Source organism: Talpa europaea, assembly GCF_964194135.1.
Source record: "Talpa europaea genome assembly, chromosome: 14".
NCBI lineage: Eukaryota > Metazoa > Chordata > Mammalia > Eulipotyphla > Talpidae > Talpa > Talpa europaea.
Window position 1 is genome coordinate 91685770 of NC_140082.1, and position 12737 is coordinate 91698506.

Below are 12737 nucleotides of genomic sequence, written 5' to 3' on the forward strand. Positions count from 1 at the left end.
CTGGACCAGCGTTCCAGCAGCTGCTTTACATTTTAAGCTGTTGAAAGAAAAGTGAGCAGAGTCGCTTCTGAAAAACACACTTTCTGTTCACCTACACAGTTCAGTGCAAGAAGTAAAACGTCTGCTGTCCAGGCCCTCCTCATGTCACAGTCGGGTCTGTCAGGATCGGGGGGAGATGCAGTGATATTTATGTACTTTTTTTATTAAGCAAATTTTTATATAAATGATGATAATATTCTTTTCTCCCCTCAAAGTGATGTTATTAAAAAACTTTGTTGTAATTAGGTTGAAGGTGTATCACTTGTGGAAGATGGTCAGGAAAAAAATCAATTTCTTTAAATAATAGAATTTTTTTCTAAATGGTGGTAATTTGGATATGAAAATTTTTCACCTAAAATGTTTCATTCTATATTTTCAAGAAGGTAGTGGGGTGTGCTGGTGCCAGAGGTGTCTTGAAATGGCTGATGGGGAAGCTCATCCTGGCACCAGGGCCTCCACAGCGACCGGCTCAAGGCCCAGCTGCGGGTGGTGTTTGGGTGCCGCCAACGCGCTGTGGAAGCCGGTGCGGGCACCACTGGGCCTTCAGCACCACGACCTGGAGGTGGGTCTGTTCTCACCTTTGTGGCACGGGACCTGCGTCCGCTGTGTGGCCCTGAACAACACGGCGCGCAGGTGCCACCGCACTGTTCACTGACTGGGGCAGCCCCTGGAATTTAAAAAATAAATACGGTTACTCCTGCGCTCCTCTTGTCATTTCTTTTCCGTCCCGGCATTGACCGATGCCCTTTGGAACAAGGGCTTGGCTGCTGCGCTTTGACTTGGGTGACCTGCCGGGGTGACCCCTGAGGACCGTGGCCTCGGCCCCCAGAAGCAGGGCCCCCTGGTGTCCCAGGCGCCCCTTGCTCGGGCAGAGCCGTGTCTGAGAGTCCTTGAAGGAGGGAGGTCGCAGACGGTCTCCCGGCAGCGGGACACTTGGGGTCTCCAGGTCACCGCTGCGGGCTGCGTGAACCCCGAAGGTGCTTGACGGTCCACTCGCACGGGAGGGGCTGCCTGTTTTTGAAAGGAGGACTCCAAGGCCAAGCGATGAGTCCGCAAGATGTCCTTGCAGGTCCCAGAGCTTTTTTTTTTAAGATTGATAATTATTTGTTTATACGAGCACTGGGGACAGTCAGAAGCGCGGGAGGGCGAGAGGATCCCCCAGGGCCAGAGCGGGGAGCAGAGCAGGCAGAAGGACCGAAGGACACTGCTGAGGGGAGCAGCGGGCGGCAGGAGAGGTCTGCGCGCCATGGGGGACCCTCCTCCAGGGGCCGGGGAGCAGCCGGGGATCGAACCCGGGCCGCAGAGGCCGCGGGCAGCTTCGCAACCCAGCGCTCAACCGCTGCGCCACCGGGGAGGCCGGGGTCCCAGAGCTTTTAAGAAAAAAACGCCGCCGGGAGCAGACGCGCAGGGCGCCCGGCCCGCCACGGCCCGCGGACCCGCCCTGGCGCGGGCTCGGGACCGGCCCGTCCCCGCCCTCAGCGGGAACCGGGCGGGCCGGGCCGAGGGGCCGCACCGCGGAGCCGGCGTCGGAGGCGGGCCCGGGCTGACAACGCCGCGGCCACCCCGCGGGCCCCAGCCCCCGCCCGGCCCTCGCGCGCCGACTGGACCCACGACCCGCCCGGCGGCGCGGGTCCCGCCGCGGCCCGAGCGCCCCCGCCGCCCCGCAGGCCGCGGCCGTGGGCCAGGAGGGGGCGCCCGCGGGCGGGAGCGGGCGCCCGGACGCGGCGTGCGCAGGCGCAAAGTGCGCTTCCGTCGCCAGGCAAGCGCCTGCCGGAAGGGCGAGGCTCGTGCGCAGGCGCGGAGGGCGCTTCCGGCGCCGGCGCCCGCCTGGCGGGCATGTGGCGGCTCGGGGGCCGGCTGCGGCAGCTCGAGGCCGGGCGGGGCGCTCGGTTCTCCGGCCGCCTCCCTTCGGCCGCCGCGATGCCGAAGAAGGCGGGCGCGGCGAGCAAGGCCAGTGGCGAGGCCGGGCGCGGGGCGCGGGGCGCGGGGCGCGGGGCGCGGGCGGCCTCTGAGGGCGCCGGTGGTGGTTGTCGTTTCAGGGCACAGGCCGGAGCGAGGCGCCGGCGCCGCGTCCCCCCGCCGGGCCCGTGGCCGTCGATGCCGGAGGCCGCGTGACCATCGCCGTCCACGCCAGGCCGGGCTCCCGGCGCAACGCCGTGACAGGTGCGGGCGCGGGCGGCGCGCCGGGGCCCCTCGGCCGGGCGGGTCCGGGGTCCGGGGCCCCCGCGTCGTCCCGCCGGGCCCCGCGTAGACCGAGTCTCCGGGGAAGCCCCAGAAACGCCACGGCGGGGTCCGCGAGGGAGGGCGGGACCCCGGGGCCCAGCCTGGGCCGCCTCCCGGCCCCGAAGCCGCCGCCGGGCCGGCCGGGCCGCTCCCTCTCGGCTGCGTGGGCGGGCGGCGGCGAGCGCGTGGGCGGGACGGGCCGCGCCCCGGGTCTCGGAACCGCGCTTGGACTCCGCTTCGAATCGCATCGTCACTTTCTGCCGCCGACCCCGGGCTCTTCCCAGGCTCTCGTTTCCTCGTTTTTTAAATGGAAAATGATGGTCTTTGTAGCGCCAGCGGTTGGGACAAAACCCTTGGAACGTGTTCTGCGCCCTCGCGGTCGGTGCATCCCGTGTGTGCAGACGCTTGTGAGCCGGCGTCGCGGGAGCGCGGGGAGGCCCGTCACCCGAGAGGGTCCGGTCTGGGGCTCCCCGACAGCAGACCTGGCCACCTGTGCGGCCGCCTCCCTCGCTGCCCCCACGGCATCCTGGGGCACGGGCATCCTCTTCAGTCTCAATTACCTGTCCGGGATGCTGCCCAGTCAGCAGGGGAGAGTGCACAAATGCTTTCCTCCCTGGATTTTTTTTCTGCACTGGCAGGGGCAGATTTATGGTGTGATTACTTCTGTCCACAGTTAAACAGGTGTTAATTGAAAACATACGTCTCAAGAAAATGCAAGCTCTTTTAGAAAACACCCTGACTCAAGAAGAAAAAGAACCCCTTGAGGTTAAATCCTCTGTCTTCATTGCAGATGTGACAGCTGAGGCCGTGGGCGTGGCCATCGCAGCCCCACCATCCGAGGGAGAGGCTAATGCTGAGCTCTGCCGCTACCTGTCCAAGGTCTTAGAACTCAGGAAGAGTGATGTGGTTTTGGATAAGGTAGGTGTCTCTTTAAATATCTTTTTTTTAAAAAAAAAAAAAAAAAGATTGATTTATTTATGCATACAAGAGCTGGGGCACAGGCCAGAGATGCGAGGAGTGAGAAGATCCAGCAGAGACAGAGTGGGGAACAGAACAGGCAGACTGACCGAAACACACTGCTGAGGGGAGCAGCGGGGAGACAGGAGAGGTCTGCTGCACCATGTGGGTTGCTCCCTGGCTAGCCAGGGATCGAACTCATGCTGCAGAGGCTGTGGATTGCTTCATAGTGCAGTGCTCAACCCCTTGAGGCACCAGGGAGGCCCTCTCTTTAGGTATCTTTAGTGCGCAGCAATTGCTTTTTGTTTTCCAAATAATCGCAAAATAAATTTTAATCCTCATATTCATTTAATCACTAAAATCTGACTTCTTCCTATTTAGCACGTATTCCTGTTTCAGGTCTCCTGCAGATGGTCCTGCTGTCCTTGTTCCTTAGTTGCCACATTTCTAGCATTTTCTCCTTTCTGAATATTTTCCTGTACCTGCTTCAGACTTAGCTGACTCAGATCTTCAGTTCTTTACTGAACAGAAACCCTCAGGTGGTCCCTACTGTGTCATCTCCATTACTGAAGCCCCAGGTTACAAATGTTCCCGGAAAGGTGATTTTAGGAAGAAAGGCTCACATGACGTCATTAATACCACGGGTTTCCAGTGTGGGGTCGCGAGCACAGCTGCAGGAGCTACCAGTGAGGCTCTGACAGCATTAGAAAGCATAGTGTGTTATCCTGCCATGCCTCTTTCATCTTGGTCCAGGGTGGCAAATCTCGTGAAAAAGTGGTGAAGCTTTTGGCCTCCACAACTCCGGAAGAGATCTTGGAGAAGTTGCAAAAGCAAGTTGAAAAAGAATAAAAGCGAGAGATGAAAAATACATCCTGGAGAAGCCGTATTATTGCTAAAAATGAAGAGCTGTTAAACAGGAAGATATATTTATTTTTTTGGGGGGGAGATATATTTAAATGTACAGAAGAACATGGGGGAAATATGTACATTTAAATAAGAAAAGGACTTGTAAAGGTGTTGTACATTACATAAATATAGGTTCCAAAACCTCTGAGCCCCGAGCGTCTTGGATGCATTAGTCGGGCTTCGCCGCACTGCAAAGTAACAGAAGCCTGAAGGGGTGCTCACGAACACCTTATTTCGCCCCTTTGGTTTGGTAAAGAGGCTCCTGGTTTCCGGAAGTTGAGCAAACCACTCAGGGTCATGTCTGCAAGAGCCGGTGCCTCCTCAGTGGGTGTTCGCCCTGATTATAAAGCGACACCCCCGGCCCTCGCGCTTGTCTTCTCTGCCTTATAAGTGGCCGTGGAAGACCCGGCACACTGCTGTGGTCGTCTTTATTTTTCAAAATGCTCACCTAAATGCAGAATTGTTTCCTGCATCTTTGTAAAACTGTTGAACAGTTTATGAGAAAATACATAACAATCAAGATTTGTGATTTTATGTTTTCTTTTGAGAAATGTTATCCTTGGATGGGAACTGCAGTCATCAAACCTGCTAGTTTTCTAGTTTTTATGAGTCTCCAAAGAGCCTTGAAAGAAGAAAGAAGAACTGGAGGCTCTTTTCAGCATTTGTGAAAGCCTGTCAGGAATCCTCTACGTTAAAGCTTCAAGGCTAATAAATTGCTTTTAAATATTCAGTGCAAGTTATGGTAATTTGGTAAGGTTAATGCCTTTGCCTGCCTGAGGAGCTGACTTGCACAGTTGTGTGCTTTGCCTAGTACATGAAACATGTGTTGGTAGACAAAACCCACAGGAAGGACCAGCAACAAAAAGATTCTTGATGGTAGAAGAGTTGGAACCGGGCCTCCCTGGTGGCGCAAGGGGTTGGGCGCCGCACTATGGGGCGGTCCGAGGCCTCTGCAGCGTGATTCTGATCCCCGTCCGGCCAGGGAGTGGCCCACATGGCGCGGCGGACCTCTCCTGTCTCACCCGCTGCTCCCCTTGGCAGTGGATTTCAGTGGACTCGCCTGTTCTGTCCCCCACTCTGTCTCTGGTGAATCCTCCCACCCCCTGCATCTGTGGCCTGTACCCCCCGCTCTTGTACGCATAAATAAATTTTTAAAAAAAGAGAGTTGGAACCGCTCACCTGGTACAGCTGTGCCCTGAATGGGGTGGTGGCCCTGAGGTCACAGTGTGCCTCCCAGTCATCTGCTCTCAAGAGCTGTTGTTTGCCCATGGCCTTGGCTCGGGAGCTTTCCCTGCTCCTTGGCACTGTCCAGCGTGAGCTCCAGGGCATACGGTGTTCACAGGGACCCCGGCCCCTGGGTCGCTTTCCCTGACAAGTAGCAGAAACCCAACTCCAGGGAGGGATTTTTTTTTGCTCGCATCCCTGGAGCCTGGAGGCAGGCTTTACCTGGGGGTGATTCAGCAGCTCGTGGACATCACAAAGGACCCCCCCTTTTTTTTTTTTTTAAGAAAATGTGACATTTGTGAAAATTTCAAAATAGCTATTTTAATCTAGCGATTCTACTCGTGACACGACAGCTCTACCTGTGAGGAAACACATGACGAGGAATGCGGTGCTGTGGGTAGGGGCAGGAGGGGCACAAAGCCCATGTGCCGACTTACAGATGCCAAGTCCATGCTGTAGGTTATTGAACTCCAATCACTAGTTTCTAACCCGTCCCACTGACCTCAGGTGGGGTCTGCTCTGCCACTCGAACACGTACGTATATGTGTGTGTGAAGTACACATGTTTGGTAAAATGAGTTTATGAACATGACATTTCTGGACATCTGTGGGTGTGGAAGCAGCGAAGCACATGGAACGGGCCGGGTGGCTGAGTGAGGCTATCCGCCCCTTTCACTGCACTTACTCTGCACACTTACTCTGAAGGAGATGTTTAAAAGAGGAAAGAAAACAAAGGAAAGGAGCTGGGCCTTGGCAATCACACCAGCGTTACCTCATTCAGGCAAAGAGGCCGGAGACCCTTTAGGGAGTTAAAAGCACCATTTTACAACTGAGGCCAATTTCCAAACAGCCTGTGCTCGAAATTTCAGCTTAACTTTTACATCACTTTCTTCCATATGTGAAGTGTTTATTTTCTAAGGGTACAACTTCCTCTCCTTTTGCCAATTCACATGTTCACAGGACACAGATCTGTAGCTCTCCCATCCTGCCCCAGCTCATGTCAGATGGGTACTAGCCCCATCGCTACGGTGCACTTAAATAAGCTCAGTTACAGGCACTTTCTCAAGGCCACACACCTGGTACCGACAGGCCTACACGCAGCGTCCCGCCCAACGCGCGTGCTGTCCCACACGCTGGTGGGATGAATTCCACTTTTTTTTTTAAAGATAGATTGATTTATTTATTTATACAAGCACTGGGTACAGTCAGAAGCGCGGGAGGATGAGAGAATTCGCCAGAGCAGGGAGCAGAGCAGGCAGAAGGACCGAAGGACACTGCTGAGGGGAGCAGCGGGCGGCAGGAGAGGTCTGCGCGCCATGTGGGACCCTCAACAGCGGCCAGGGATCGAACCAGCGCTGCAGAGGCTGCGGGCAGCTTCGCAGCCCAGCACTCAACCACTGCGCCATCAGGGGAGGCCCCCATCTGGCATTTCTTAATTATCCTGAAGAATTTTGTATTTTCTATCTCCCACGTGAAGCGGAAACCACACGTAGTCCTTCCTGCTGGCTTCTCGCACCCGGGGGCAGCCTGACCATGTGTGCTGTTGGCGGAGGGGGCCACGTAGAAACAGCTGTGTCCGCAGGGGCCTCTATCGCCTTTTCAAGCAGGGCTGCCACTTAGGCCGCGTGTGCCCCGGGTGGTCAAGCACTGCTGGCAGTCATCTTTCCTCTGAGCTGAGAGGCATCACCTGCTCTGCCTCTGCCCATGTGCCCAAGGGGCGCCTTAATTAGCATCACAGCCGCAGGCAGAGGGCCTGCAAGACCCAGCTGCTGTCCCTGCCGGTCAGGGCCTGCACTCCGTCAGCTGAGAGGCCCCCGGGCATAGTCAAGCCACCTCAACTCTGGGCTAAATATCCCTGCTGTCAAGACTCACCTACACAGCTGCCTGCGGCCAGGGGGTGCGAGAAACACCTGTTGTTACTGCTGCTTACACAAGTGACATGACGGTGGGTTGACTAGAGCCTCTAGTCAACATCAGCAGGCGTCGCCTGGCGGGACAGCTGTTGAGGAGGGGGCAGGTCTGGAGCAGGGAGTCAGCCGAGACCGAAGGCGGGTTTAGGAAAATGCCTTTCAGGTCCTTGACTTGGATGAAACTGGTCACTCTCTCATTTTAATCTTAATGTAACTTTACTCTTAATGTTAAGCCAAAGAATTTCTCTTCAGCTAGCATGGACAGAAGCTCACCTCAGCACATTAAAGAATGGACCAACAGCCAAAACCGGAGAAATTGCTCCATCTTGTATTTTATTTGATTAAACCCACTGTAAAGATCCACTAAAATGATCTGAAACAGCCATCACTCTGAGAGGGGGGCAGCGTCGCTGAACTTAGAGGAGAAAGCAGCAGAGTCTGGAGGTGAGAGAGAGAAAGAGAGTATGTGTGTGTGTGTGTGTGTGTGTGTGTGTGTGTGTGTGTAGCACTGCAAAGCCAACACACGCTGGGCACCGTGGCAGTGAGGCGTGCGGGGAGAGGGAAGGAGAGCAATGGTGCAGATTTCAGCTCGTGTACAAAGTGGATTCTGACCTGTGTGATACAGGCTGGGCGCTGCACACGATGACTCTGCTCTGGCCTTCCCCGTAGGGGAACAGCAGCTCTCCTGCCTTGGTGTGCAGTTTTATCCCACAGAACCCTCCAGGATGCTTGTGGAGCTGACTCATCCCCACGGGGTGACAACAAAGGAGCACAGTCACCTTAGAACAGGAGACCCGCTGCCTTCCGCTCTGCTGAGGGTGTCTGCACAGCACAGGGGGCGGAGCCGGGCGGCTGCGGCTGGTGGCTCTGATGTGGAAATACACCCTTACCTAACAAAGCGAAAGCAAGCGATTTCTACTTGAAAATCTTTATTTCTGTGTAAAACGATGAGAACGCCTGCACAGCAAACAAGGAAGAAGCGCGCCGAGTCACAGCACTGTGGCCTGGCGGACAGATCTGAGGTAGAGGCGAGCCAGGAGCCTGCTAGAGCGAGGGCCGAGTTCCAGCAACCACCACATCGCTCAGGGAGGGCTAAGGCTTTCCTGGTCTCAAGTTCCAAAACATTAACAATCCACTCTCTAAAGTTGGACGTGAGGCTGTGACCCACAGAAGACACACACAGACGTGTCGTGTTGACAGTAAATGCTTTTACTAGAAGCCGGAGACAGTGTCAGTAGTAACCGTAGGGTGGCCGCTGGCTGTGGCCGCGGTGTCCGTACTGCTGGGGGTAGTAAGGCTCTTGTCTGGGCTGCGGGCTGTTACCCCAGGACCGTCCGTGCCACTGATTGGATCGATTGTCACTTGGCCACCCCCGTCTGCCATCCCCACCTCTAAACTGTCTGTTATCTTGCAACCTACAACAAAACAGAAAGATTTGTAAACTTCCCTTCAAAAACCCCACAAATCTACCCCACACCCCACAAATCTACCCTGGTGCATTTCACTTCTCAATCGAACATTCCAGAAACAAGACATTTCTCTCTGCAGAATGTTCTAATACCAGTCACTCAACACTTTCCTCAGGTGAATCCAACCTCCAGGGCAGCGGGCTAAGGTAACTGACCCCACCCACAGGGCCGTTCTGAGCCAGCCGAGACCTCCTAAGCCGCACAGGAGCCCACGGGAGTTTATCCCTCTATTTCAAAATATTAAACAGAAGTAACTTCCATCTTATAAATGTCTTCCTGAAGTCAAAACAGTCCTTTCTTTATGGATTTCACACAAGGTTGTATCCCAGGACCCGGGAACACCTGCCAGAGCTGACAAGGCCGGGGGAGAGCCAGGACTAGCCCAGTGGGGCGAAAAGCACCCAACCCACAGGCAGGTGTCAAAGCTAGAGGGCAAGGAGTACCCAAGGCGGGCAATTCCTTGAAATTGGCAGGTCTCTGGACCAGAAAGCAGGTCCCCCAATGCTCTCCTGCTCCAGGGGACGGCGGAGAGGGCTGACATGAGGCAACTCAGACGCCTCCCCTGCCTGACCTGCACAGCAGGGAGCACAACAGGCGGCGAGCGACCTAGAAACTGCTGCTGGACTTATAAACCAGCACCCCGAGAGCCCTGCAAAGGGCACCCCAGAAAGGAGATGAGCCACTCCTGCACCCGGCTTAAGACCCTGTCTTCCTGTCCAGTTCTTGCAAGGACTCTGCCCGCCCAGGAACCTCCCTGAGTATGTCCCTTTATTCCACCTGCAAATAAACTTGCTTCCATGCCTGCTAAAGACATGGTTGTGAATTCTCACATCACGGTAAAGGGCCAAGGAATCCCCAAATCAGGAACCCCCAAAATCCAACAACATGGACAAAACATTAAAGCAGGTATTTACCAGACACCTACTCTGTCAGGCAGTTACTGGACACAAGGTACAGACCACAAGACACTGGCCCCACCCGCACTGGCCTTATGGGCCAGCAGATCCACGCGCCCCCCCTAGGCCGGCCCTGCGCTTGCTCTTGGCGGGACACATACCAGTTGCCTCTGTTTCTCTGGTTCCCGCCAGCCTTGCTGTTCCACTCCTCAACGACGGGAGGGTGAGACTGGGCAGCGCGTTTCAGGTAGTCCTGGTACTCTTGGTCATCTTTTGTGTACCTACTGGCAAACATTTCTTCAAAATTTGCAACAGCTTCAGAAGCGTCAGTCATTCCGAAATTCTGTACAATTTTTAACATGTTTCTATTAGAATTTTAAAAAGTAACGGTCTTATTAAATAACGAAAAACCAATAAACAATTCTAGGCAGGACATTCACAAACGTCCTTGTGTACTGCTAAACTGAAGAGATTTAAAGATTTTATTTACTTATTTTTGTGTAGAAGAACCGTGGTGCAGGCCAGAGATGCAGGGGGTGAGAGGATTCACCAGAGACAGGGGAACAGCAGGGAGAGAGGAGAGGTCTGCTGGGCCCTGTGGGTAGCTCCCTGGCCGGAGATGGAGCACAGGCCGCAGCAGTGATGGCGGCGAGACGTAACCCCCAGGCCAACAGGGAGGCCCAAGACGCCTTAAATCTGTTTTATGACGGTGTGTGCTCTACTAAAACTTTAAAACCCAATCTTTCTCCTCTGACATCCTACAATTATTCTTCTTCGGGGATTACTTAGACTTACAATACAGTGTTTGACCAAGAGGTGATACTGGAAGGTGGCTTCTGCATTAGTTTGTCTTTCCTCCAAATCCTGAAAACAGGCAAATACTTACAACGCTACCCTCACCCCAAGCTGATTCAGTGACGCCTACTGGGCAGAATCAAGGGGTCTCTGGACGCTGCCCCCTTCCGCGCCTCACTCAGCCGCGGCTGCAGCAGGCCCGACGCCCAGTGCTCAAGTCCAAGGTGAGGCTTGACACAAGCTCAGCCCAGGAACGCCGGGCCCGCGCGTCCGCCGGGGTCAGCTGGCCTGCGACCACCCCGACCTAACAGAGGGGCAGCGAGGACCCCGGGACCAGGCAAGCGCCTCGCGGCGGCCGCCCCCGCCAGGCCCGCCGGCACCCGCGGAGGACGAGGACGCCTAAGCTCCCGCCCCCGCGCCACTCACCCGGGGCTCGGGCGGCCGCGCCGGTCAAGCGTGAGGCCGCTCGGATCTGCGGGAGGAAAAACAAGCACTGAGCCCCCCGAGGCGGCGGGGCCGGGGCCGGGGCCGGGGCCGGCTCCGCGCGGGGGCCCCTCCCGAGGCGCGTTCCCGGCCGGCGGGGGCGAGGGAGCCGGGCGCACCCGGGCGCCGCAGGCCCGCGGAGCAGCGATCAGCGGCGCTCGGGCCCCGCGCCCGTCTGCAGCCCCGGCCCGCCCCGCGCGCCCGGACCGGGGGACACGCGCGCCCCGCGGCCCACGCCCGCCCGCGCCGCGGCCCACGCCGCCCACCTCTCCAAGGCAACGAGCCGCCTCCACCGCCGCGCTTCCGCTTCGCTTCCGGGGCGGGCGGGCCTCGCGAGATCTCGCGGCGGCGCGGCCGGGGGCGGCGCGTCTGGCGGGGGGCGGCGCGCGCGGGCCGCTGCTTCCGGCCGCCGCGCCCGAGGAGCCGCCCCCCCCCGCGCCTGCGCGCTGAGGCGGCCCGGGCGAGCGGACGCCGCGCGCCCGGCCCCGAGCCCGTCGGAGGCGGCTGCTCGGCCGCGTCCGGGCCGCCCTCGGGCCTGCCGCGCGCCCCGGCCCGGGGCCGGGCCCGCCTCCCGCGAGGCCGCCCGGGGCTGGGCGAGGGGGCGCTGGCGGGGCGCGCGGCCGGGCGGGGGCGGCGGGGGCGCGGGGGGCGGCGGCGCCCCGGGAACGGCCGGGTCCGTCGGAAGCGACCGGCCCGGGGGACGCGCGGCGGCTCGAGCGGCTTCGCGCGCCCGGACTCGGGGCGTCGGGGCGGGGGGCTCGCGGCCGCCTCAGAGCCGCCGCCCGCCGGGCCCGCGGGAGGGGACGGCCCGGGAGGGCGGTTGCCAGGTACCGGGTGTCGCGCCGCCGAGGGCCAGATTTTCCCTTTGGACTCACTTTTGGGGGGCAGTCGGCGCAAGCGTGGCCCTGCCCCCCGCCCCCCCCGCGCCGCCCCGGGGCGGCCGCACCCCTCGCTGGGCGGCGGGAGGCCCCTGCCGGGCCGGCCGCGCTCTGCGCTCTGCGGGCCGGGGATGCCCGGGGCCGGCCGAGGCTGCAGCGGTGGCCGGTCCCTGTGTCCGCTGCCCGCGCCCGGCGGCCTCCGGAGCAGGCCTGAGGCTTCGGGCCGGTCAAAGGGCGGCACCAGCGAACCCCGCGGGCTTCCGGCGGCCATCGGTCACCGCCCTGTCCAGCTCAGCCTGTGACCATTTTTTTGTTTGTTTGTTTAAATGATTTATTTATACAAGCGCTGGGGTGCAGGCCAGAGGCGCGGGGGGGCGGGGGGGGGGATGAGAGAATTCACCACAGACAGAGCAGGGAGCAGAACAGGCAGACGGACCAAAGACACTGCTGAGGGGAGCAGGGGGAGCAGCGGGCGCAGCAGGAGAGGTCTGCTGCGCCATGTGAGAGTCTCCCTTGCTGGGATCGGACCTGCACTGCAGAGGCTGCGGACAGTTTCACAGCATGGCGCTCAACCTGCTGCACCACCGGGGAGGCCCTGTTCCCTGCTCTTTCTCTGGTGAATCCTCTCACCCTCCCACGCCTCTGGCCTGCACCCCGGTTCTTGTATAAATAAATAAATCTTTAAAAAAAAATTCCTTGTCTTAAGAACATTAGCTTTAATTCTTTTTTTTTTAAAAAGATTTATTTATTTATGCAAGCACTGGGTACAGTCAGAAGCGCGGGAGCGTGAGAGACTTCACCAGAGCCAGAGCGGGGAGCAGAGCAGGCAGAAGGACCGAAGGACACTGCTGAGGGGAGCAGCGGGCGGCAGGAGAGGTCTGCGCGCCACGCGGGACCCTCCTCCGGTGGCCGGGGAGCAGCCGGGGATCGAACCGGCGCCGCAGAGGCCGCGGGCAGC

At 58.4% G+C, this 12737-nt stretch overlaps 2 protein-coding genes across 2 annotated transcripts; one reads left to right on the forward strand and one right to left on the reverse strand.

Moving 5' to 3' along the window:
• Positions 1-1823: 1823 nt before the first annotated feature.
• LOC311184256 (UPF0235 protein C15orf40 homolog) lies at positions 1824-4068 on the forward strand (the record flags this gene model as incomplete). Its single annotated transcript, XM_084254110.1, has 4 exons — positions 1824-1989; positions 2079-2202; positions 3053-3180; positions 3973-4068. The coding sequence occupies exons 1-4, from the start codon at positions 1876-1878 to the stop codon at positions 4066-4068; spliced, it is 462 nt and encodes a 153-aa protein (XP_084110236.1). The 5' UTR covers positions 1824-1875.
• A 4344-nt stretch (positions 4069-8412) lies between these two features.
• Positions 8413-9957, reverse strand: RAMAC (RNA guanine-7 methyltransferase activating subunit; the record flags this gene model as incomplete). Its single annotated transcript, XM_084253380.1, has 2 exons — positions 8413-8673; positions 9785-9957. 2 exons carry the CDS (start codon positions 9955-9957, stop codon positions 8490-8492), a joined length of 357 nt encoding a protein of 118 aa, XP_084109506.1. The 3' UTR covers positions 8413-8489.
• Positions 9958-12737: the final 2780 nt, after the last annotated feature.